The sequence below is a fragment of the Neolamprologus brichardi genome, chromosome 13, assembly GCF_056152115.1.
Source record: "Neolamprologus brichardi isolate AB-2024 chromosome 13, ASM5615211v1, whole genome shotgun sequence".
Lineage (NCBI taxonomy): Eukaryota > Metazoa > Chordata > Actinopteri > Cichliformes > Cichlidae > Neolamprologus > Neolamprologus brichardi.
Window position 1 is genome coordinate 555,001 of NC_142116.1, and position 22,500 is coordinate 577,500.

The 22,500-nt window shown below is 42.1% G+C and overlaps 3 protein-coding genes and 1 long non-coding RNA gene across 14 annotated transcripts in view; 2 read left to right on the forward strand and 2 right to left on the reverse strand.

The window, feature by feature from the left end:
* abhd12 (abhydrolase domain containing 12, lysophospholipase) overlaps positions 1 to 1,233 on the forward strand; it is a 10,948-nt gene extending 9,715 nt beyond the window's left edge. For 2 of the 3 annotated variants that reach the window (XM_087849887.1, XM_087849886.1), the window contains 3 exons: positions 272 to 350; positions 700 to 827; positions 902 to 1,233. In XM_087849887.1, coding sequence (XP_087706013.1) covers positions 272 to 350; positions 700 to 827; positions 902 to 938 — 244 coding nt within the window. In that variant the 3' untranslated portion in view covers positions 939 to 1,233. The remainder of the gene's footprint in view (positions 1 to 271; positions 351 to 699; positions 828 to 901) is intronic. The other variant, XM_087849885.1, reaches the window with a different exon arrangement.
* Positions 1,234 to 3,853: 2,620 nt separating this feature from the next.
* On the reverse strand, positions 3,854 to 5,004 carry LOC148099810 (uncharacterized). The gene is made up of 3 exons (XR_015719887.1): positions 4,765 to 5,004; positions 4,397 to 4,423; positions 3,854 to 4,281 (listed from the first exon to the last, which is right to left on the reverse strand). It is a non-coding gene; the product is annotated as an uncharacterized LOC148099810 (long non-coding RNA).
* A 335-nt stretch (positions 5,005 to 5,339) lies between these two features.
* The window catches only part of LOC148099811 (barrier-to-autointegration factor-like protein), a 21,283-nt gene continuing 4,122 nt past the window's right edge, over positions 5,340 to 22,500 (forward strand). For 2 of the 5 annotated variants that reach the window (XM_087849896.1, XM_087849897.1), the window contains exons 1-2: positions 5,353 to 5,574; positions 6,077 to 6,207. In XM_087849896.1, the coding sequence (XP_087706022.1) occupies positions 6,082 to 6,207 (126 nt within the window). In that variant the 5' untranslated portion in view covers positions 5,353 to 5,574; positions 6,077 to 6,081. Of the gene's footprint in view, positions 5,575 to 6,076; positions 6,208 to 22,500 lie in introns of all 5 variants that reach the window. The other 3 variants (XM_087849900.1, XM_087849895.1, XM_087849898.1) reach the window with 3 other exon arrangements.
* LOC148099812 (uncharacterized) lies at positions 6,748 to 22,236 on the reverse strand. 5 transcript variants are annotated; one of them, XM_087849892.1, is made up of 8 exons: positions 17,703 to 22,236; positions 14,879 to 14,960; positions 12,799 to 12,909; positions 11,013 to 12,390; positions 10,857 to 10,928; positions 10,329 to 10,391; positions 8,470 to 8,595; positions 6,750 to 7,325 (listed from the first exon to the last, which is right to left on the reverse strand). In XM_087849892.1, exons 1-8 carry the CDS (start codon positions 17,711 to 17,713, stop codon positions 7,105 to 7,107), a joined length of 2,064 nt encoding a protein of 687 aa, XP_087706018.1. In that variant the 5' UTR covers positions 17,714 to 22,236; the 3' UTR covers positions 6,750 to 7,104. The 5 variants fall into 5 exon arrangements, with proteins under 5 accessions (XP_087706019.1, XP_087706016.1, XP_087706018.1 ...); XM_087849890.1 differs by lacking the exon at positions 17,703 to 22,236 and having other exon boundaries at positions 6,749 to 7,325; positions 14,879 to 15,324; XM_087849891.1 differs by lacking the exon at positions 17,703 to 22,236 and having other exon boundaries at positions 10,329 to 10,388; positions 14,879 to 15,324.

Consider the following 22,500-nt stretch of genomic DNA (forward strand, 5'->3'; position numbering starts at 1 on the left):
TCGTGCAGATTTTTCACTTTTCTGACTCGAGCAGGTTTGAGGATGGAGCTGATCCTGGATCTGCTCGCGCAGCGTCACAGACTCTCATTACAGCTGCTGACCTTCGACCCTGCAGACTAATCAGGAAATATTAGCTCGTCATGTGTGTGTGAATATCTGGTGATTCACACAGACATGCCCTAAACAGCAGCACCTAGTGGCTGTTAGAAGAACTGCAGTCCCTGAATGCAGCAGAGGCGTTTAATGTCCCCGAATGTTTGTGTGTCTGCAGCATGAACCACATCTCCTGTCCCGTGCTCATCCTCCACGCCGAGGACGACAGCGTGGTTCCTTTCCACCTCGGCAAGAAGGTAAGAAAGTGACGAAACATCTCCACCAATCTGATGTGGGCGGATCTGCTCCGGCACCATTCATGTAACGCCGAATCACAGCAGGGCGCTTTTCATAGAGCCAGCGATCACACAGAGGAGCCAACAAGCAGACGACCCTGTGAGCGGCGCACAGGCGAGGGTGGGAGCAGGAAGAGCCAGGCTCAGGGAGGGGCGGGTGGCGTCAAAGATGGAGGGAGAGGCACGAGTTCTGATCTTAGAGCGTTTCTGTGTGACGATCTGTAGCCGCGCTGTGACGGTGTAGACCGGACGCAGCACGCCGTTTTTCCTGCAGTAGAAGAAGAGACTAACCCGCCTCCTCTCCCTGCAGCTCTACTCGCTGGCGTCGCAGTCGAAGAGCCTGAGCGGTCACAAGGTTCAGTTCGTGCCCTTCCCCGCCGCGCTCGCCTACAAGCACAAGTTCATCTACAGGAGCCCGGAGCTGCCAAACATCCTGAGGTAGGATCAGCTCGCGGTGATGTCACGGCGAGCCGCGAAGCCGCGCTCACGCTGCTCTTTGTCTTCTCTTTCAGTGACTTCCTGGGCACAGCTCACCCCGTCACACAGTGAGGACAGACAGGAAGTACTCAGATTACTCTCTGCACTTCACGAGAGGCGCACCGCCGCGGCTCGTTTTGTCCTCGCATGACCTCGACACGTCATTCCTCCTTCTGTTAGCATTCCTCCCACAGCCGCGCTCGCGTCACAGCACGCAGGGTCGCCACGGCAACCGATGCTTTTAAAGAGCGGTGGCGTGGAGTTTTTAATCTTTCTGTGTGTCGAGTTTATCACTGGAACTTTGTGTTGAAGGCCTGTTACGACTTGAATTAAATATTATTTGTTTTATTCGTCAGGTTGTTTTTCTTCATAAAAACGTCAACAAACATCATCCTGAAAATGTTCGTGTCAGCGTTACAGTGACTGAAATAAAGAGATTTTTATTTTTCAGTGTAAAGATGCAAAAATACCCAAAAGTAATTAAAGTAAACGTTAAATCATCAGATGAAAGAAAAATGTTAACAAACAAACAGAAAATGAAGCTTTCTGTGTGAAAAACATCAGGTTCATGTTTCTGTGGTGAAGGAAATAAAAACAGATTCTGACACAAACAGACGAGGATCCATTACCCACGAGACACCTGGGCGGTCACGCCGAGCCTCGAACAACAACTCAAAACCAAAATAACAACAATAATGATGTTAATGAGCTCTGAGCTGATGATGATGCTCAGCTTCATCGAACACGATGATTGTTTTTAAACTAAAAGAAGATAAAAAATAAAGATTTAGTTTTACAAGCTGCTTGGTTCCCTGAACGCACCGCCACAGACAGCGCTCGTTAGCTTATTTATGCTGTAATGTGATTGGATAGTGAGTAAACGGCGCTCTCTCGCTGTTTGACTCAAAGACACGATTCAGCACAAATATCCACCTGGACGCACAGGCAGGTGAGGAAGCTCACCTTTCCTTTCAAATTAAAAGCTGTTGATCCACAGCAAACACCTCATTCTTCTAATGCAGGTCTGATGATGAGCGCATCTAAACTTTCCTCAGAGGTCAGTGTGTCATATGACTGCGTTAGCAATAAATGTAATAATGCTCTATATGAACAGTTACACACTATATAAAACAACTTTATAGATTATATTTGTTCACAGATGTTTGCAGCTGTCAGCGAATAGTTATCAGCTATTATGAAACAAAAAAAGACTTTTTCTCCATAACAGCAAATGAACTGAACAACAGGAAATACAAATGTGATCTCTGGTCTCCCACTCAGAGACACAGGTCTCCGAGTGTCCAGCATTCAGACCTGAGGACTCATGTGAGAGAAAATCTGCTCACACAGACATGTAGAGCCAAACACTGTCAATAAGGTCTCGGCAATGTTCTGAAGACAGTTAAACCTGTCAGGTAGTGACGTCCAGCACCTGAACATGCAGCTGCATGAACACGCACAGCTGTGGATTCCAGCTGCTTCGTAGTTCTGCGAACTTTGACCCCACAGAGTCGAGCTTTTTATTTCAATCAGCTGCATTTCGATGTCACATTAACTCAGCCAGTTAATGTGAGACAAACCAGCTGCTCATTAAAGCTTCTGGTTTGATCAGTCTCGAGTCTACGGATGTATCCGAGTATCTCCGTGGTGCTGATGCTGCGCTGAGCTGCTGAAGCTTTTGAAGTGTCAGAATGTGGAAATTTCAACATCGCTTGAAAAAAAAACTGCCAGCTAACAACGTCCCTCTGACCGGTAGACGAAGTTATTTTTAGCCAATTACAAGCTGAATCTGGTAGTTGGGGTTGCTAAGATACCGTCATTAAGAAGCGACACAACTAATGTGTCTGTGAGCTGATCTGCAATGTGCACCGCTGACCCGGCCATTTATTTTTTGATGCACCTTCTCAGATTAACTCACTGTGTGTCGTGCCCAGAGCTGCACTGAGACAAAAAAACGTCCTTTTGACTAAAGACCGGCCCCCCCAGGTATTAAAGCCATAAAGCCTTTGAATGAAAACGCTGCTGTGACAGTGATGTACAGTCTTGTTGGTATATGTATGATTTCTATACATTTTACATCAGATAAAAACTTTGGTTGTAAGATTCAGATAATTATTTAATAACAGACATTTTAAATGACAATAAGAAAGAAAAGTATTTCTTTGTGCCCCCCTCTCCCTGTTAATGCCCTACCTGCCCCCCTGGCAACACTTTGCTAGACCCGCCCCTGCACAGTTACCAGCTGTCAGCTACTTAAAAAAAAGGATCCTGGTGTTATCTGTCTCTCAGAAACAGTTCATAACTTCAACTCATCCATGTCACCTAAAAGGTAAACCTGTTTCTCCATCACCTGTTCAGCTCTGATGATTCAGTAAGGACATCTCCTGGTTTCATCTTCATGTTTCCCTCTCACCACATATCCAAACCATCATGACCAGCAGCTTTACAGCTGTGGCTCCAGCAAACATCAGCTGATACTAGAAATTAATATTAAATAAATTCTAACAACAGCTGATCAAGCTTAAACCTGCTGCTGTTGTTTAGCACGACATCCGCTGTTTCCTGTTTCTGGCGCAAAGTGATAAACAAACAAGAGAGAAAAGCCGATCAGCTGATCATTGATCAGTTTCATGATTGAAGAAGAAACAGGAGAGAGAGGGGAGAGAATGAGAGGAGAAGAGACAGCTGTGCAGCAAAGACACAGAATAACTCCAGCTTTGTGTCTTTTTCATTGTAGCTGAAGTCCGGGACAAACTGTTCTCCTTCTCAGCTCAACACGAAACGTTATAATTTCTCTGAATACGAGACGATTCCGTCTTTTTACAGGACGGTTGGCAACTAATAATTAATGAATACAATAAAGTTCTCTATCAGTAACATCACAGCTCCACCCAGCTGTATAGAAACTCCGTCATGCTAGCTAGTAGCAGTACGAGTTATTGTAACTGACAGTAAAAAGTCAGCACAACGAAAATAAACTAAACTTGGTTTATATCTGACCCAGATAGACTGCAGGTCATAACTTCTTACCTGAAGTTCACCTGACACTCGGACCGGCGGCCGCCTCGGGTCTCTGCTCCTGCCTCCCCTTCCCCTCACCCACCTGCTGACCTCTGTGGAAGCTCCACCACAGCCAGAGTTATTTTTACACATTGACCAGCATCTGGCGCATCCACCAGCCCTCATTGTTCATGCCGTTAAAATAAATAAATAAATAAAATAAAATCGGCCCAGAAAAAATCACCACTGCACTTTTACACAAACTGAGGTCTTTTCTTTGGTGGAGTCGAGGTTTTCTGAGATGTTGGAGAAGTGAGAGAGCAGCGCACCTGTCTGATGGAGTTACCTGCCAGTCGTCCCAGCCCACCGTTTCCAGACCAGCGTCCTCCTCCAGCTCCTCCAGCTCCTCGCCGAGCTGCACAGAGCACAGCGGGTATCAGCGCGTGCAGCTCTGCAGGGAGCGTTTAAAGGCTCCTTGTTCACATTCGACACGACTGCAGCTCCACACTGACACACAGGTGTGCTGTTACCTGGTAGATGGCTTCGTCGCAGACGGTCTGCAGGTCCGCACAAAACAGACTTTGTTTCACAGGAAATCGCATCACAATGAGTAATAAATGCATGAACTAGTTTTTCAGCGTCACTCTGAGACAGGATATTTCTAACTTTAGAGATGTTGCACAAATGGAAGAAAGCAGTCTTACATATTTGTTTAATATGTGCGTTGAAGGACATGTCCTGGTCAAAAATGACTCCAAGGTTCCTCACAGTGTTACTGGAGGCCAAGGTAATGCCATCCAGAGGAAGAATCTGGTTAGATACCATATTTCTAAGCTTTTCAGCGCCGAGTACAATGACCTCAGTTTGATCTGCAGTAAGAAGCAGGAAGTGTGCTTACTCGTGGTAGTACTGCTGGGTTCGGATCCAGCGGCCCACCGGGTGGTCCCGGACGGCATGGGCCAGGGCGAAGTAGTAGTCCGGGGGCGTGGCCACGTTCCGCTCCTTCACCAGCGTGAAGCTTTCCGCGCATGCCGCGCACGCTGACCTGCTTCCGCCTCTCATGGTCGGTCAGCGGCACCGCCATGTTTCCGCTAAAGTACCCGGGTCACGGAGCGAGGGGAGCGGGGTGACCCGCAGACAGCGGGGACGCCTGTAAGTACAGCCAGAAGAGTGGCGAGGGCCCCGCCCACCACACCAACACGGGGAGATCGTGGGGCGGGGCTTTATGAGTAGGGGGCGGGGCAATCAGCGGTACATTGAAAAAAGAAGAGTCCCATCACTGGACACACCTGCCCCACAGGTGTCCGCAGCGCTCTGGCTCCGTGCGTGACTGGATCAGCGGCAGCCGTCACGGCTCTGACGTGTCTGAGCAGGACTGCAAGCTCGTGACGTCACACACGTCACGGCGTGTTTAGTTTGAATCACAGAATCTGCGCTCCAAAAAACGAAAGATGTTTGGGGATCTCATTTTCACCGAGGAGTGAGTCCTCTTCAACGCCATCTTTGAGTCTCTGCGTCATGACGTCACACCACGAGCGTCAGGGAACTCAGCGTGCATCCGGGTTTCCACAATAAAACGCTTCCTGTTTGAGCCGCCGCTGTGTTCAGGTGAGCTCCTCGTGCTCACAGGTACGCGGTGTGTCTCCTTAGTCCAGTGCGTGAGCCCGGCCCAGGTCCACCTCAGCGGGATCGAGTCCTCCTGTGACAGGTAAAGCTTCCACCTGCAGCTGGTTCCACTGGTTTTAATGGTCCAGCAGCACGCACACAAACACACGCGCACAGTTCAAAACTTAAACGGGGTCTGAACCACAAACAGCACAAGGATCGCTGACCCCGCCCCCTGCAGCCCTCAGCTTCCTGCAGTGTTGAAAACTCAGCAAGGAAAATGCTATTGGCTGTCCTAGAAGTCGCTAAATGACGTCATCGCCTAATTTGCATAACTGGTCATGCTAATGTAATTGTAACCTGCTTGTTGGAGAGAAACAACATCGTGGACGAGACACAGTGAATAAAAATGTTGTTTTTTGTGATGTCACAATTCAACCATGCAAAAGTGACCCGAAATAGGCGCTCTGGTGGAGTTACTGTGCGTGTGTCTGTGTGTGTGTGCGTGTGTGTGTGTGTGTGTGTGTGTGTGCGCGTGTGTGTGTCTGTGTGTGTGTGTGTGTGTGTGTGTGTGTGTGTGTGTGTGTGTGTGTGGCTTCCTGCAGTCAGGATGTCGACCACGTCTCAGAAGCATCGGGACTTTGTTGGAGAGCCGATGGCGGACAAACCTGTGACGGCTCTGTCAGGCATCGGAGAGACTCTGGGGAAGAAGCTGGAGGAGAACGGCTTCGACAAGGTGCACACAGACACACACACACAGACACAGACACACACACAGACACACACAGACACAGACACACACACACACAGACACACACAGACACACACACACACAGACACACACACACACACACACGCACACACACGCACACAGACACAGAGACACACACACACACGCACACACACGCACAGACACACACACACACACACAGACACAGAGACACACACACACACACACACACACACGCACACATACCCGTTTTTACTACCTCGTGGGACGACCTGACTGAGAGGGTGCTGGTGGGATCCACCTTTTCTACATGGTTTAGAAAATTAATTTTAATTGCTAAATTCATGTAAATTTTTTGTAAAGAGGAAAATCACTTAAAATATTAAAAACACTCACATGGAGAAAAAAACCCTGAATTTTACTATTCCCGTGGGGACCCTTCTATATTTAAAATGAGAAACTTTGTTTTTCACCAGAAATAATTAACATTTCCTACCATGTTAAACTGTACAGCTGTAATACTAGCTGTGCTGAAACTGTTAACTCAACCGCACTGAAACTTCTCAAACCAAACAACAATTGTCGTGTTTAAACTCTTTATTTATACACATGGCACCTCAATATTAGCAAATGGCAGAGTTTAATTTCAAAATAAAAGGCCAAGTGTTGAATTTATTCAAAATTTAAACAATGTAAAAACAGCCATTAACATTTTTTTTAACTGACCTTCAATGCAAAATGAAATGAAAAAAAGTTCTGCTGTACACAAATGCAAAGAAAACAATCAATTTTGTTTACTCCAGGCCAGCTGTGTGTAAACTAAACATAAGCTTTAACATGAAAAAAGGAACAAACAAAACAAGCAGCCCACAAAATGTGCAGGTATGCATTTGTCCTCAAAACTTATAGTCTTTTAGCACTGTTGCGCTTCAGTGCTGTTATTTTGTTTTTAACATAATACTTCACCGCTTTCCATGTCCTATTTTCCAGTTCCTTTGGTGAAGCTTCAATGCATGAAACACAATCCGCCTTTCCAGGGACTTTCCCACTCTCTATGAAGCTTTTTAATGTTTTTTCTACGGCACGGGTCTCCACAGCTGACCAGCTTCTCTTCTGTGAAGCTCCTGAGAACACACAAAGGTATTAATAGGTCTGTAATAATTTTAATTGAAGGGGCACTCAAGTACACTGCACAACATTACAAGCAGTAAAATACAGAAAACCACAAAAGTACAGAAAAATAGTGACACTGCTGTTATGTTTGTGGATTGAAAGCAAATATAAACCAATGAGTCTTAAGTGAGGATTTGAAAAGAGAATGAAGTGATATTTCTGATGTTAGTGATTTCCAGAGCACAGTGGTGAGACGCGTGTGAGGGACAGACAAGCAAATAGGAAACTGAACAAGTGAAAATACAACATGTGAGCAAGTGAAATAAAAAGTAACCCCCATTTATTTTTGCCACTTCAGTGGAGGTATCGTACTGCATGTAAATATCTCAAAAGTGACAAACGTCCCCATATGGCAGGGGTTTAAAAATCCAGTCCTCAAGGGCCAGTATCCTGCTTGTTTTCCAACGAGCCTGCCCTTGTAGCTTCTTATTGGCAAAGCACACCTGATCCAGGTAATCAGCAGCAGGTAGGGCAAGAATATCTCAAAAACAAGCAGGATACTGGCCCTCGAGGACTGGAGTTTGACACCTGTGCTGTATGGTGTTATACAAATGCTGGAGGAACAATGAAATCATTAAACAGATTTACAGTCCCCTGAAAAAATTTGGACAGTTAGGCCAAGTTCTTCTTTTTGAGTCACCTAAAGAGGTTTGATTTCCTTTGGGTTTAACTTCAAAGATAATTGAATTGAATTCAATTTTATTTATATAGCGCCAAATCACAACAAAAGTCGCCTCAAGGCGACTGATAAATATCAGACCGCAGATTTTCCTATCAGGATTTCAGGTTTTTACATCTATACCTGATGAACAATTTAAAAGATCAAAGTTTGTTTAAACCCACCCATTTTTCATGTAAGCAAACATATTGAACAGAAAGAATTAACATTGAATGAAGTAAATAACATGTAATATTTCACTGCATAATAATTGATGCCGGTAACTGGAAATAAAAGCTGGTAAATCTGGTCTAGTTTTCATCAGCGGCGCCTCATTTCTAAGGCTAAGCGCTATATTCCTTAGAATGACCTGGAAAAACTTATTAATTCGTGACTTCCAAGTTGGACTACTGCAATTCTCTTTAAATTGGCCTTACCTCCTCCCTTCTCCTTAGATTGCAGACTGTCCAGAATGCGGCATACCTCGCAGCAGCTAGCTCGGGGTGGGGGGGTGTAGAGATTTAGAAAATGTTTAGAGTCCACCCTCATTTCTGCTGCTCCCCCTGCAAATAAATTTGGGTGCTTGGTGTGAGTGAGACGGATACAGAGGAAGGGTTAGATGGAGGCAGATGATTTGCTGCGGAGACCCCTGAAGAGAGTAGCCAAAGGAAAAGAAGTACTTTTGTCTTTAGACAGCAGACACTTGCTTGTCAAATTTAAATGAGCTATCCAGTAATATGCCCAAATTACTGGCATAATCAGAAAGGGAGCTAGCAAAGGGCATCAGAGCAGCACACATTTGGTCACGGGGAATTTTACTGTCAAACACCACGATCTCAGTTTTTTTTTCCGTTCAGGATAAGAGAGTTATTTTTGAACCAATCTTTAACCTCACGCATGCATTCACGAAAATAATTAAAAGACATTAAGGTCGTCTGTAATCTCAAAGTAAACCTGTATATCATCAGCATAGCAATGAAAGCGAGAAGTTGCCCAAATTAACCGAGAATGACCAGTCAGCGAGATAAGATTTTAACATAAAGACCAAGTCCAAAATATGGCCTTTAACGTGGGTTGGTGTATTTACCCACTGAAGGAGGTTAAAAGAGTCAGTTAAAGCAAGGAAGTCTTTAGCAAGCAGGTCATGCTTGCAACAGATGTGTATGTTAAAATCAGTAAGAACGGTGTCATATTTAAAAAGAACGGAACCCAGGAAGTCTGTAAAGTCCGAGATAAAACACTTGTTATATTTGGGTGGTCGGTAGACCAACACTCACAAAGTGCTCGTGGAAGCAGTCATCTCCAATAACTGAACTTCAAAACTAGCAAAGTTAGGTGAGGAAAGTTGCCGAACATTATATACGTTTTTAAAAACTGAGGCTAAACCACCTCCCCTACCAGAAAGCCTCGGTGAACTAAAAAAGGCACAGTCCAAAGGAAGAAGTTCAGAGAAAGGGATGAGCTCACCAGGGCGAATCCAGGTTTCCGAAAGGAATAAAATATTAAGGTTGCTAGTAGAGAAGAAGTAATTTAAAACAAAGGTGTTATTTACCAGCGACCTGAGATTAAGCAGTGCCATCTGTGGCCAGGATACTAAGTCACCTCTAGAAGCTCGGCGTGGAGGTGCTTAGATTACTTCGACAAACTCTCCGTCAGCCCGACATTATCCAAATCCGAGCAGGAAAACGTGTCGCAGAACGGGCAGAGGAGGCTTGATGATCAACCGGGTAAATTCAGCGATAAGTAGGCAACTTGGCGTCAGAGCATACCAGGGAGGAGGGAAAAAAAAGGATGGAGTGTCCAGGCTAGCATGTACATGGTCCGTAATTCTGGCCCTGAGACGGACGTGACGGACACTTCTTTCTCGCTTCCTATAGCGTTTCTTGTGGAGATTAGGGAGGGGTAGGTAGGAGAAGCCGAAGGACGAATCCAGTTGTGGTAGATTAGTGCTGCCCACACTCCAGCAGTGGTCGGACCGAAACGAATGGTAAGAATGAAGATTTAAAAGTGTTTGCCCGTTATATGTAATCAGTGCACAACCACTAGATAAACACACAACTAGGAAAGTAAAGATTAAAAAAAAACAAAAAACAAAAAAAACACAGTGCCAAGGTACGTAAGAGAAGGTAAAGGAAAAAGGGAGGTTAAAAAAACCAATGGCGAGACAGACACAACTGAGGATGGCAAGCCAAGCACACCGGCACCATTACCCCAGCCTATAGTGGCCTGAATTTGGAGAAAGATGAATGGTGAGGATAGGCCTTCTTAATGTGATCTGTTAGCATGTGTTAGATACCTGGTTCAAAGCTGCAACTGTCTGACTCCGTGTTCTGCTTTTCTTGGGGTGTTGAAGATCCTGCTGGGACACACAGGGGGAACAGTGTAAAGTATAGCCTGGATATTTAGAAACAATGGTCAGTATTTTGTCTGTAGATTCTTCAGTCAGCTGTTGGTTTCTTTTGGATGTTGATGATCCTTTGTAAATAAAAAGATGCTGTAATGAATTGCTGAATTTGGACATGGAATTAAAAATTCTTTGTTACTTGGCAAAGTTTAAAAAATTAATTAAACTTGAAACATTGATATTGAAATGATCTTTACTTAGAAAATGCAAAATTGCTTCATCAAAAGCATAAATCTAGTAATTTTAGACATTAAGTGTTTATCAAGTGTGCCATAATCAAAATTGGTTTTAAATGGAAAGTTTGAACTATAAAATTTATATATAACGGAATGACATTGAATTGTAAAATTGAATCATTAACTTGTGAATCAAATTGTTTCAGTATGTTAGCAGTGAAAAACAGCAGTGTTTGTAACCCACCTCCTGGTGACCAAAAAGATGAGTCCCCCTCTGTGTCAGAGACCTCGCTATCAGGACAATCAAGTACTTTGTCTGAAAAATAGGCATAAAAGCATTAAAGACAATGACTAAGAATTTACTTTGAAATAAATCACCAGTATTGCCTAATGTTTTTACCATTTGGATCTATTTGGATTTGATCCATGTTCATGCCTTTGTAGTCTGACAGACGGCCTTGTTCCATGGCAATCAGGATTTTGCTGACCTTGGCCAACTGCAGAGTCCCCTCAGGTAGCCTGTAATACTCTCTATGAACTCTTATGTCATGTCCAAGAAAATTTGCAAGTGTATCCATTTCGTTGTCCCTTAAATTTAAAACTGTGGAGAGCGTGGCCATCTGTTTTCTTAGCTTTGTAGAGGACAGAGTTTCTGGATGTTCAGCTCCACAGGCCCTTGCGATCTCTCTAATGGCATCTGATCCTCTTAGGTGAGTCTCTGCCTCAGGCCTTGAAAAGAAAAAGGGGTTCTCATCTGGCACACCACAGACCCGGCGATGAGCAACCAAGATTTCCATGGATGAAAGCATGTCTGGAGTTAGAAGAATGGGAACTTTGCGGTTTCTCTTGCCTCTAATTTCGATCCGTTGAAAGTGCAGGCAGAGCTTTTGCTCCAACTCAGAAAGACCGGTCACAACATCTGACTGAACTCCTGACGTGTCTCTAAGTGTGAATGCACTTAATGGCATCCTTGAAACTTCCCCCTCTCTTCTGCGGTTAAACAGAATGACCTCACACAGAGTTATCTTAGCTAGCTTGGACCAGTTTTTCTTGTCCGGGTTGTTTCTCACTTTGTTCTGGTATTCTTCTCTGCACTGATCCAGATACATGTGCATCTTTTTTACATCTTCTGTGAAAGGAAGAAGCCTTGGTTTGGAAGCCTGCTGACTTGGGATCAGGGTACCACTTCCTGATTTAAGGACCTCATTATTATGAGCACAATCTCCTTTATTTCTGATGAGATCGAAATGCAGTTTTCTTTCTTTTGATTTCAAAGGGTAGGTCATGGCTTTTGCAACCGCTGTTTCAGAACTGTGTTTCCGCACCAAGTGCCTTGCCATTTTATGGCAACTAATCGGACAATAAAGACAATAATGCTTCTTACTGTAAATTCTTCCACCATCCTCCTTTTTCTGCAGCTTCATGACAGACACCTTACCTGTTTTAGTGTCCTTCTCATTCTCTGTGCTCCTGGAGTCTGTGTCTGAGCAAGTAATTGTTCGTTTGGCTCTTTTGGTGTCCTCCTCATTCTCTGTGCTCCTGGAATCTTTGTCTGAGCAAGTAATCGTCCGTTTGGCTCTTTTCGAAGTCCTGTGAAGTTTTCTTTTCTTTCTTTTCATTGGGCGCTGAGCAGGAACATCAACAGATCCTTCAGAACTGCTTTCCTCCATCAGCTCCTTTGGTGGGACAAATTCATCCTCAGTCCATTCGACGCAACTTGAAAGGATCTCCAATTCATCCGACACCTTGGAGAGCTGGTCAAGGTAGTCTTGTGGCAGCTGGAAAGTATACAATAAAACCCCACATTGTTCAAATTTTTTGCAGTAGTTTAGGTACAAACAGTTAACAGGACCAAATTTCATGTTTGTGCAACAGTGGCAATTAAAAAAAAAATCTTTGAAAACCAAATTCAACATGTCTTTATTCACAATTTAAAATTAAACAATGGCATTTGTAGAAGTCCACAGAAATGACTAAAATGTAAGTTACTTTTCAACTCAAACCCAGGCCAACAATTATTTGACCTTGTATCCTAAATGTTAAACTTTAAAGCACAACAAAAACAAGGATGTTCAAGTATCAATATAACATTAACACTCCTGAGTATTTCATGCACTAAGCATTATATCTAAGAAAAGTAAAGCTAATCCTGGTGGTGTATAGATGATATCATGAAGCAAACTTACAAAGATGCTGTCTGTTCTCTCCAGGGGGGGAACCTCAGGATCTTTCAGCACAGGAGGTGGTTCACCAGTAACTGTCATTACATTGCTGTCAGAATCTGAGCTGCTGTGTTCCTGCAGTGAGACAAACAAAACAGGTTACTTTAAGCTCAGAAAAAAAAGCCTTTAATAATTTCACATTAGTTTAAAAATTTACTTTCTACTTAAAGTCTGTTACAGTCTTACTGTTTGATTTGCAATATTAAGGCTCTGTAACAGTTTTGATTAGATCCAGTGTTTGATTCTTTCGTTATTTTCTCATTTAGAGACAAAACCAAAGACCAATTCTTTTTTGTTAACAATTACATTTACAATCAAAACTTTACTTCATTTATCTGCCATATAAATTAAGTTTTTGAATCAAATGTGTTTAAAAATGACTCTAAAGTAAAATTTGTTTTTTTTATTTCTAAGACATTTACTTTACACAGTGTTGTCCAACCCTTGTTCTTGAAAAGCTACTGCATTGTTATTTTCCAGCTAACCATTAGTTAAAAACAGTGATGGTAAATGGCACTAAAGGTGGACCCATGTCAAATATCTTGAAGTCTGTGATCACAAAACTAATATGCAGTGTGTCTTGTCTGAAACTCAAACTGTGGCAAACAGTTCCTTCCTTATAATCCATCAAGGGCTTCCTCTCTGGAGTTAAGTTTTAAGAAAGCCGAAGAAGAAAAACTTTTCTTCTTCTAAAAATGAATGAAACCCCATGCCACTTAATGCCTTCTTATGAAATGTGAAAAACTGCTGAAAAAAAAAAAGGGGGGGGGGGGGGGGGGTAATAATTTATCTTGTAAAGAAGTGTTTAAAAAAAAAAAAAAAAAAAAAAAAAAAAAAAAGTACAGCAGCACGAAGGCAAGGAGGCATAAATTACAACCATCCAAGTGGGGAGTAGACCCTAATGTAGCATTACTTAACAAGTTGAGTTTAAGTGCAACATCATATTTGTTGCTTCTACCATTTCTAGACTCAAGTTTGACATCTACAGTCAAACACAGCTTACAGACTATCAGATGTGAATTACTGTAATGGTTCTCCCATGGATAATTGTGAACATGACCCCTGATCTCCACATTTGCAGAGGATTTAACTCTAACTTTGCAATCCCATAACCAAGCATAATTTGGAAATGTATACAATTTTAAATTAAAACATTCACAGAAACGGATGCTTGTGAGCTTTAATAATAATAATTTAAAAAAAGAGACCAGAAGGAGACCAATACTTTGTTAAAAACCCACACTTCGACTCACAACCTACATGACCTTCTACCTGAGCAAAAACATGCTACTGCCCTGATGACCTGCACTGGGCAGCAAATTAGCAGTTGTGTATGGAAATATGGGAAAGAGGCGAGGGCCATGCAAAACTGTACGAAGCTTTAAATAAAAATTTTAAAAAAAAAAAAAAAGCACTTTCTTCACACATGTTAAAGCCTCACTAAACAGAATGCAGGCCTCTGGATTGAGATCAGCTTTAAATCAAGCAAGCACCGCTCCAAACAGAACAAAAGATAAAATAATGTAAACTGCAGCTACACTTACACTAGACTAGTGCAAAATAAGCTTGTATCACTTTCTCAGGAAACATGAAGCTAAACCTACAACTGATCTATGGCGTTATTTTTGTGCCACTATTTTGAGCGCATGTAAAAAAACTAAACAAAAAAAACCATATCAAGTCCAAGTGTTGCATTTTGAGGAGAAATTTATTTTGAGTGAAGAAAAGCTAAATTCGAGCAAACAAAACCCAAATGAGGCAGTGGCGGAGGAACGCAGAGTGGCAGAGTTTGAAATATTACTCTCTCTGGTTTAGCTTTTCTTTGCTCACAATAAATTTCTCCTCAAAATGCAACACTTGTACTAGCAAAAAATGTTTACATGCACTCAAATAGTTTTTACATGCGATCAGAATAGTGGCACAAAAATAACGACATACTGATCAAGCAAGTTTTCTGTTGATTCAGAACACTAACCGGTCATGTGGTCTTTGGCTCACAATATAATGCATCCAAAAAACAGTTACATGAGCAGATTTACATTACCTGTTGGGCATTGATGTACTTGGTGTACTTCTCTGAGCACTTTTCATGATGATCCCTCAGGTGATCCAAACGTTTTTTGAATCTGGATAGTGTACCAGTTAGACATAAGAAAATTACATTAAATATACATGCATGCAGAGGTATCACAGTAAAAGCCATGCATACTGTATTTCTGAAAAAGCACAAGTTCTCAGCAATAATAAACTTTACTGAGATGATTAAACAGGTTTTTTTAACAGTTTCTATTTACATGTATGTTCTCTCCCTAAATCCACAGCTGTGTTGTTGTAAGCAGTTATCCTGTAGGTGCACAGTTCTATCCCCCCACAGCAAGTGACCCTCTCCTTAACTCATATTTAAATATTCATGGCAGGCTCCCCACACAGGTGCATGAGCCACACAAATCATCAAGCATGTCAGCTTAAAAGAACACAGTTTCTACAGAGCCGCAGCTCTTTGCTCTGCTGACTTGCACGGATCCAAACAGGATCTGTAGCTGCGTGCATGTTCCACGCATGGAAAACCCATGGTTCTGTCCATGTCACACACCAGGCATGTGCGTTTTGTTTACCTCTCTAACTGAGCCCAGACAGATGACTTAACTAATTTTACATATGTGCATACTAATTCTGAAGGCACTGCCATTAAAGACTGCTGCGGTCCAGATCATCTAAAAAGGTCCACAGTGCCAGCCATTTACCAAACTAGAGAACAGAAGCAGCTGTTTTGTTTCAATAAAACTGCTGAGATGACAGTGGGTTGACCAGACTCCATGTTTCTACACAAAAGTAGTTTTACTAGGCCTCATGCACCTGACCTTGGTCTCCAGGCACAGTGTGATGTTAAACAAATAGATAACTATATGGATTTAAAACAAACAGGAACTAATCAGAATTACTCAGAAGATAAGCTATACAGAATACAGACTGCAACTGAACGTGAAGGTTAAACATGCTGACCACATTAAAAAAATAAAAATAAAATAAATACTTGTATTCACAGCTTCCATCCACTTTTGCTATGGCATTATTTTTGTGCCACTATTCTGAGCACACGTAAAAACAATTTGCAAGTATTGCATTTTGAGGAGAAAATTATTTCAAGCGAACAAAATTTATTGCTGCATGCAAAAAATGTATTTCAGTGTTTGCTATTATCCATATACACACACACAATAACAGCCCCTCTCGCTCAGTTTTTGCATTTACTCTTGCTCAGATCTCTGCAGACTGCTCGCAGTATGTCGCTCGCGCTCTCAACATCTCTGCCCATGTGCGTTCAACTCTTTCTGTACAGCGTTATATTTGTGCCACAAAACCAACCAATCACAGACTTGGATGCAAAAAAATCTGATTGGCTGTTTTGGTCTCCGGTCAGCTCGCTAGCTATTGTAGCCAAACACCCCACTATGCGTTTAGTCCAAAACTCAAACGAGGCAGTGAAAGAAGAACGCAGAGTGGCGGAGTTTGAAATATTACTCTCTCTGGACCACAAAATAAACTTTAAGATATTTTAAGTCTAGAATGTTGCTGTGTAAACTTAAATTATCTTCTTGATTTATAAAGACACCACATATTTGCAAAAGTGTTCTAACATTTTCGGAGATGCCTGTTATCCACAAGGTGACCGGCTGGTCAAATGCAGACTCCAGGCACAGCGTTTTCAAACCCCCCGCAGTCTTTCGCTACTCGTGTTAAAGATGATATATAAATCACTTAGATAACTTTTAAATGTTATTGTTTGGCTTATTTCAGTGTTTCATTTGTTCCTGAGTAAATCGGTTTGGCTGAGATTAAAGTTCCGCTTTATAATTCACGGGACAAATTGCTTCCTTTTCCCCTCAATACGGATGTATTGTAATTGGTCCAGCCCAGAGTCCATCATGACCACTTTTCAAATCCACCACCTTCATAGTTTATACCGTTACGAAAAATCCGTATCAGCCGATGGCCAGTTCAGCTGTGCGGTCAGCTGGTGGGTTACAGGCATGTCCGAAAACGTTAGAACACAATGCAAATATGTGGCGTCTCTCTAAATCGAGCACATATTTGAAGTTTACACAGCAACATTCTAGCCTTAAAATATCTTAAAAGTTTACTTTGTGATCGAGAGAGAATAATATATCAAACTCCGCCACTCTGCGTTCCTCTTCCACTGCCTCGTTTGAGTTTTGGACTAAACGCATTCTGTGGTATAGTGGTTTTGTGGCACAAATATAACGCTGTACAGAAAGAGTTGAACGCACATGGGCAGAGATGTTGAGAGCGCGAGCGACACACTGCGAGCGGGTCCACAGAGATCTTAGCAAGAGCAAATGCAAAAACTGAGCGAGAGGGGCTGTTATTGTGTGTATGGATAATAGCAAACACTTAAATAACGCAGCAATGAATTTGGTTTGCTGGAATTTAGCTTTTCTTCGCTCAAAATAAATTTCTCTTCAAAATGCAACACTTGTACTTGCAAAATCTTTTGACGTGCGCTCAAAATAGTGGCACAAAAATAACGCCATATTTCGCCAACTCCACCACTGAATACCTGAGCATCTCAATAAGACTTTAGGCTTTTAAAAGTTAGTACCAATGTAAAATAGGTCAAATTAAGCACCCAGTAAATAAACAACCAAACGAGTGTCAATGAGCCATCGTCATCCCTCAGTAAGCCTTAGGCCACAGAGCTAATTAACTAGCCTAGCTAGCTAACCTCACACCAACTACGAAAAAACATCGTATAGTTAAGAAGTTTAACTCATAAACAGCTAAAAACATTTCTGGAACGTCCCTGCATCTATTGAGAACAGGAATAATAAAGTTTTGAGTGGACTTACCTGTTTTCCATCGAGTAACCGCTGTCCTTGCACAAATTGCTTTTCTCCGTCTAACATCGCTACACGTGCTGAAATGAGTGTCTGCAGGGGTGGAGCTAAACTGATGGGTAACATGGGGACCGCAAAATTCAGGAAAGGTGTAACCTTTGCAAACAAGATTCTCTCCACCTGCTGAGGCACACACTTTATTGGGGGATGGGCATGGTCATCATGGGGACCAGAAAAGTCTGGAAATGTCAGCTTACTCTCATCTGCACACATTTGTTTCATGTAGGCTTGCTTTTGTTTCACTGTTGATTGTCTTTGTGTATTTTAAATTTTATTTGTCAATCAAAACAAATTATTAAAAAAGAAATCCAAAAAAGGAAAATGGATCACTTATTTTTAAAACAGCAGTTTAAGCACAGGAATATTGGGGCGATCGTGGCTCAAGAGTTGGCCGTTTGTCTTGTGATCGGAAGGTTGCCGGTTCGAGCCCCAGTTCGGACAGTCTCGGTTGTTGTGTCCTTGGGCAAGACACTTCACCTACTGGTGAGGGGCCGATGGCGCGATATGGCAGCCTCACTTCTGTCAGTCTGCCCCAGGGCAGCTGTGGCTACAACTTTAGCTGCCTCCACCAGTGTGTGAATGTGAGAGTGAATGAACAGTGGTATTGTAAAGCGCTCTGAGGGTCTCGAAAAGCACTATATAAATGCAATCCATTATTATTATTATATGTAGTTCTTCAGCAATTACCAGGCTTTTTAGATGCTAATCGAAATAGCGACAGATTTTAGTCTGGGTTTAAACCACGTCATAGTACTGAAACGGCTTTGCGCAGAGTTTAAATGACCTTTTAATTGCGGATTTAGGGAGCCCTGTGGTCTTGGTTTTACTGAATTTGTCTTCAGCCTTTGATGTGGTGGACCACAGCATTCTGCTAACAAGACTAGAATATTTAGTAGGCATTAAAGGAAGCGCCCTTGAATGGTTTAAATTGTATCTTTTGAATAGGTCCTTTTCTGTTGTGATGAGGAGCTACTCTTCTTCTGTTACCCATTTTGATTGTGGTGTGCCCCAGGGGTCTGTTCTGGGCCCTATGTTGGTCTCATTGTACATTCCAACCGTGGGCTCTATATTTGACAAATATAACATTTCTTTTCATTTTTATGCTGATGATATTCAAATCTATTTTTGTCTGAATGACGATACTCCATCTTCACTACACTGCTTTCTTGATTGTATGAGGGAGGTCAAAGGCTGGTTATAGAGTAACTCCCTTTTTCTAAATAAAAAGATAACAGAAATAATTGTCTTTGATAGCCACATCCCTCGGGGAGAATTAGCCAATATATTTGGGCCCTTTGCTACCTCTCTCTCTGATACAGTATGTAACTTAGGTGTTCTTATGGACAGTTCCTTTAAACTTGATAAACAAGTGTCCTCTTTAGTACAGTCTAGCTTTTACCAACTACGACAAATCTTGCAAAACTTATCCATGCCTTTGTTACTTCAAGATTAGACTATTGCAACTCCCTTTACCTGGGCCTCCAATCTGCCCTTGTTCAAAAACTACAACTTTTCCAAAATGCAGTGGCACGCTTTTTAACTGGTACTAGGTTTGATTCTATTACCCCAAACCTTGCTGACCTACATTGGTTGCCCACTAAATATTGGATTGATTTTAAGATTTTATTGCTTACATTCAAAATGATAAATAATATTGCGCCTTGCTATTTAACTGAACTTCTCCGCCTGTATACTCCTAGGAGAGCACTTCAATCATCGAGTCAAATGCTCTTGGTGCAACCTAGGTCCTGGCTGAAAACCAGAGGTGATCATGCCTTTGACATTGCTGCACCTAACCTCTGGAACAGTCTTCCAGCTGATATTTGCACATCGGAATCTATTCAATCTTTTAAAACACAATTGATACACTGTACTTTTATTGCATCTGTATGTAATTTTAACCTACTGTGTTACTGGGTTTTTTACAATAGGAGTGAAATATTTCTTTTAACATAGTACTCCCGACTTAATTAGCACTTTTTTCTGGGAAGTGTATTTATACTCAGCTATCGTACCCATATGTAATAAATTTTATTTCATATTTTACTCTTGAGAAGCACTTTGGTGTACCTCTGGTCTTTAAATGTGCAATATAAATTGTAAAGTATTGATTGATTGATTGATTCATATAATTTTTTTTTTTAAATGAAATACCCCACAGTCCACCTTTGAATGCAACCTTGACTTTTCCCCCCCTCACTTTTAAAGGTATTATCTCTTTAACTTTATCTTTATTGTATTAATAAGCTAAAGACAGTAGACATATAAAGGAAAATTACTTATATGTAGGGCTGGGCGATATGGCCTAAAATCCATATCGCAGTACAATTTGAAGCATGTGCGGTAACAATATATATGGCGATATATTCTTTTCTTCTGTATAATGTATTTTCCACACTATAAGGCTCACTTAAAATCCTTTAATTTTCTCAAAAATCGACAGTGCGTCTTATGTAGGAATTCTGGTTGTGCTTACTGACCTCGAACAGATTTTATGTGCTACACGGCCCTCAAAAATCTGTCAAAAAATGATTTGGTATGACTTGGGTAAGCTACGAAGCTGCACTGCTTGATGGATTGTCGGAGCATTACGGCTGCCATAGTCAGGAGCTTTGCGGAGTAATCTGGGTCCTAAACTCTGTCCACTTCAGGCCCCAAAGGCAAACAAACGCTGCAGCATCACTGAGAGTTAAAACTGTCTAAATTCTTTCATCTTTAATCAAATGATCAGTCTGACTGATTTACCAGGTGTAACAACTAAGTTTAACATCCAGGCATCCATGAAAACAGAATTTATTAAATTTAACAGAGTTAGAAGTTAACAGGAAGTTAGCTCGCTAGTTTCCACCTAAACATGATATAGCATGTTCTGACTGAGAGATTTCTGAAACAAATTAAAACATACAGCTCTGCCATCACTTCCAACATAAATTAACTAAACAGCAGTGACTTTTGTAGGGTTACTGAAGTTGGACTAGCTGGTATTTAATGATGTGCTACATGATCGCTAGCGACATAGTTATGTTAGCATAACATTAGCACAGTGAAGCTGGAGGATGAACGCTAACTTTTTTCCATTCGATAAAAGTTAACGTGAGGGTTTCTGGTGGTTAGGGACAAATTCAATTGCATGGCAGGATGATATAAACGGACCGAACTTCAGTCGGAAGAACAACTGAGATAATCCATCCACAATACAAGGTTAGTTATTAATATACTGCAACAACATGGGAATAGAGCAGCTGCGAGAGAATTCAACATTAATGAATCAATGGTACGGAATGCAGAATTCATACATAAGGCACACAGGATTATAAGGTGCATTGTCGAGTTTTGAGAAGATTGCAGGCTTTTATGAGCACCTTATAGTACGACAATTACGGTAATAATGACGTCCCGCTTATATGTTCTACAAAAGAAATGTGCTTTGGTGTGTATCTGACGGACAAACACCAAACCAGTTGCACCATTTTTACAAACCAATTCTGGTTCATCCGTTTCACTCAACGATCAGCTTTCCCCCTTTTCATTCTCTGTTGCCGCCATGCTTTTTTGGCCCTGTGCATATGAAAACAAAGGCACTGTGCATGCCCAGTTTACTCATATTCTATCACGATATTTTATTTATATCTTATCGTTGCCGAACATTATACCGGTATTACCGTGAACGGTATAATATGGCCCAGCCCTACTAGAAAGTACTTTTTCACGTTTTCCCTCCAAAACTTGCTAAATAGTCAGGAAAACATCCAACCCATGGCTGCATGTGTTTCAAACTCAAGATTCTAGAAGGGGTTATCAAAGAGTAAAAGCATGTTGAATTTCACATTGTTCTGTCTTTCCTGAGATCACCAGAATACGCACTTATCCACCACTTTTTTTCACTTTTATACATGCATTTCACCTTTCCCCCTTGCGACCCCTCTGACTCAAATAGGATGGAAGGTGTCAGTTTTTTTCAAAAGTCCTTGCAGGCCTTACCCGTGGTCCTGAAAATCAGCAGTGGGTGATTGCATCTTGGGATGCCAAGAAAGGTGCCTCTTGGCTGCGATACAGGGCCTTTAGAAGGCCCTCTGGTAGTCTGGAGAACCAGGGGGTCAAAGGTCACCACTGTAAAGAACATTTTGGGGGCCTATTCACATAGGAGTGACGTATCAGAATGCAAACACTTATGTCTTGAAGAGGGTGATTTGGCGATGAAGTGACCCGATTTCTGACCCTCTACGCCCCTCCTGTGACTCACAGCATGACGGCAAAGTTAGTGGAAAAGGCAATACAAATGTATAGGGGATTTTGAAAGTACATTTTGGGGGGCCAAATCGCGTAGGAGTGACGTATCAGAATGCAAACACTTTAGTCTTAAAGAGGGTGATTTGGCGAAGAAGTGACCCGATTTCTGACCCTCTACGCCCCTCCTGTGACTCACAGCATGACGGCAAAGTTAGTGGAAAAGGCAATACAAATGTATAGGGGACTTTGAAAGTACATTTTGGGGGGCCTAATCGCGTAGGAGTGACGTATCAGAATGCAAACACTTACGTCTTGAAGAGGGTGATTTGGCGATGAAGTGACCCGATTTCTGACCCTCTACACCCCTCCTGTGACTCACAGCATGACCGCAAAGTTAGTGGAAAAGGCAATACAAATGTATAGGGGATTTTGAAAGTACATTTTGGGGGGCCTAATCGCGTAGGAGTGACGTATCAGAATGCAAACACTTACGTCTTGAAGAGGGTGACGTGGCGATGAA

Excerpts from the sequence above, each read along its gene's own strand:
- LOC148099812 (XM_087849890.1), bottom strand. The coding sequence starts at position 15,037 with ATGGCTTTTACTGTGATACCTCTGCATGCATGTATATTTAATGTAATT. Across the intron at positions 12,391-12,798 it reads AGAGAACAGACAGCATCTTT|CTGCCACAAGACTACCTTGA; the intron begins GTAAGTTTGCTT and ends TATACTTTCCAG. Across the intron at positions 10,392-10,856 it reads ATCTTTTTGGTCACCAGGAG|CAGGATCTTCAACACCCCAA; the intron begins GTGGGTTACAAA and ends TGTGTGTCCCAG.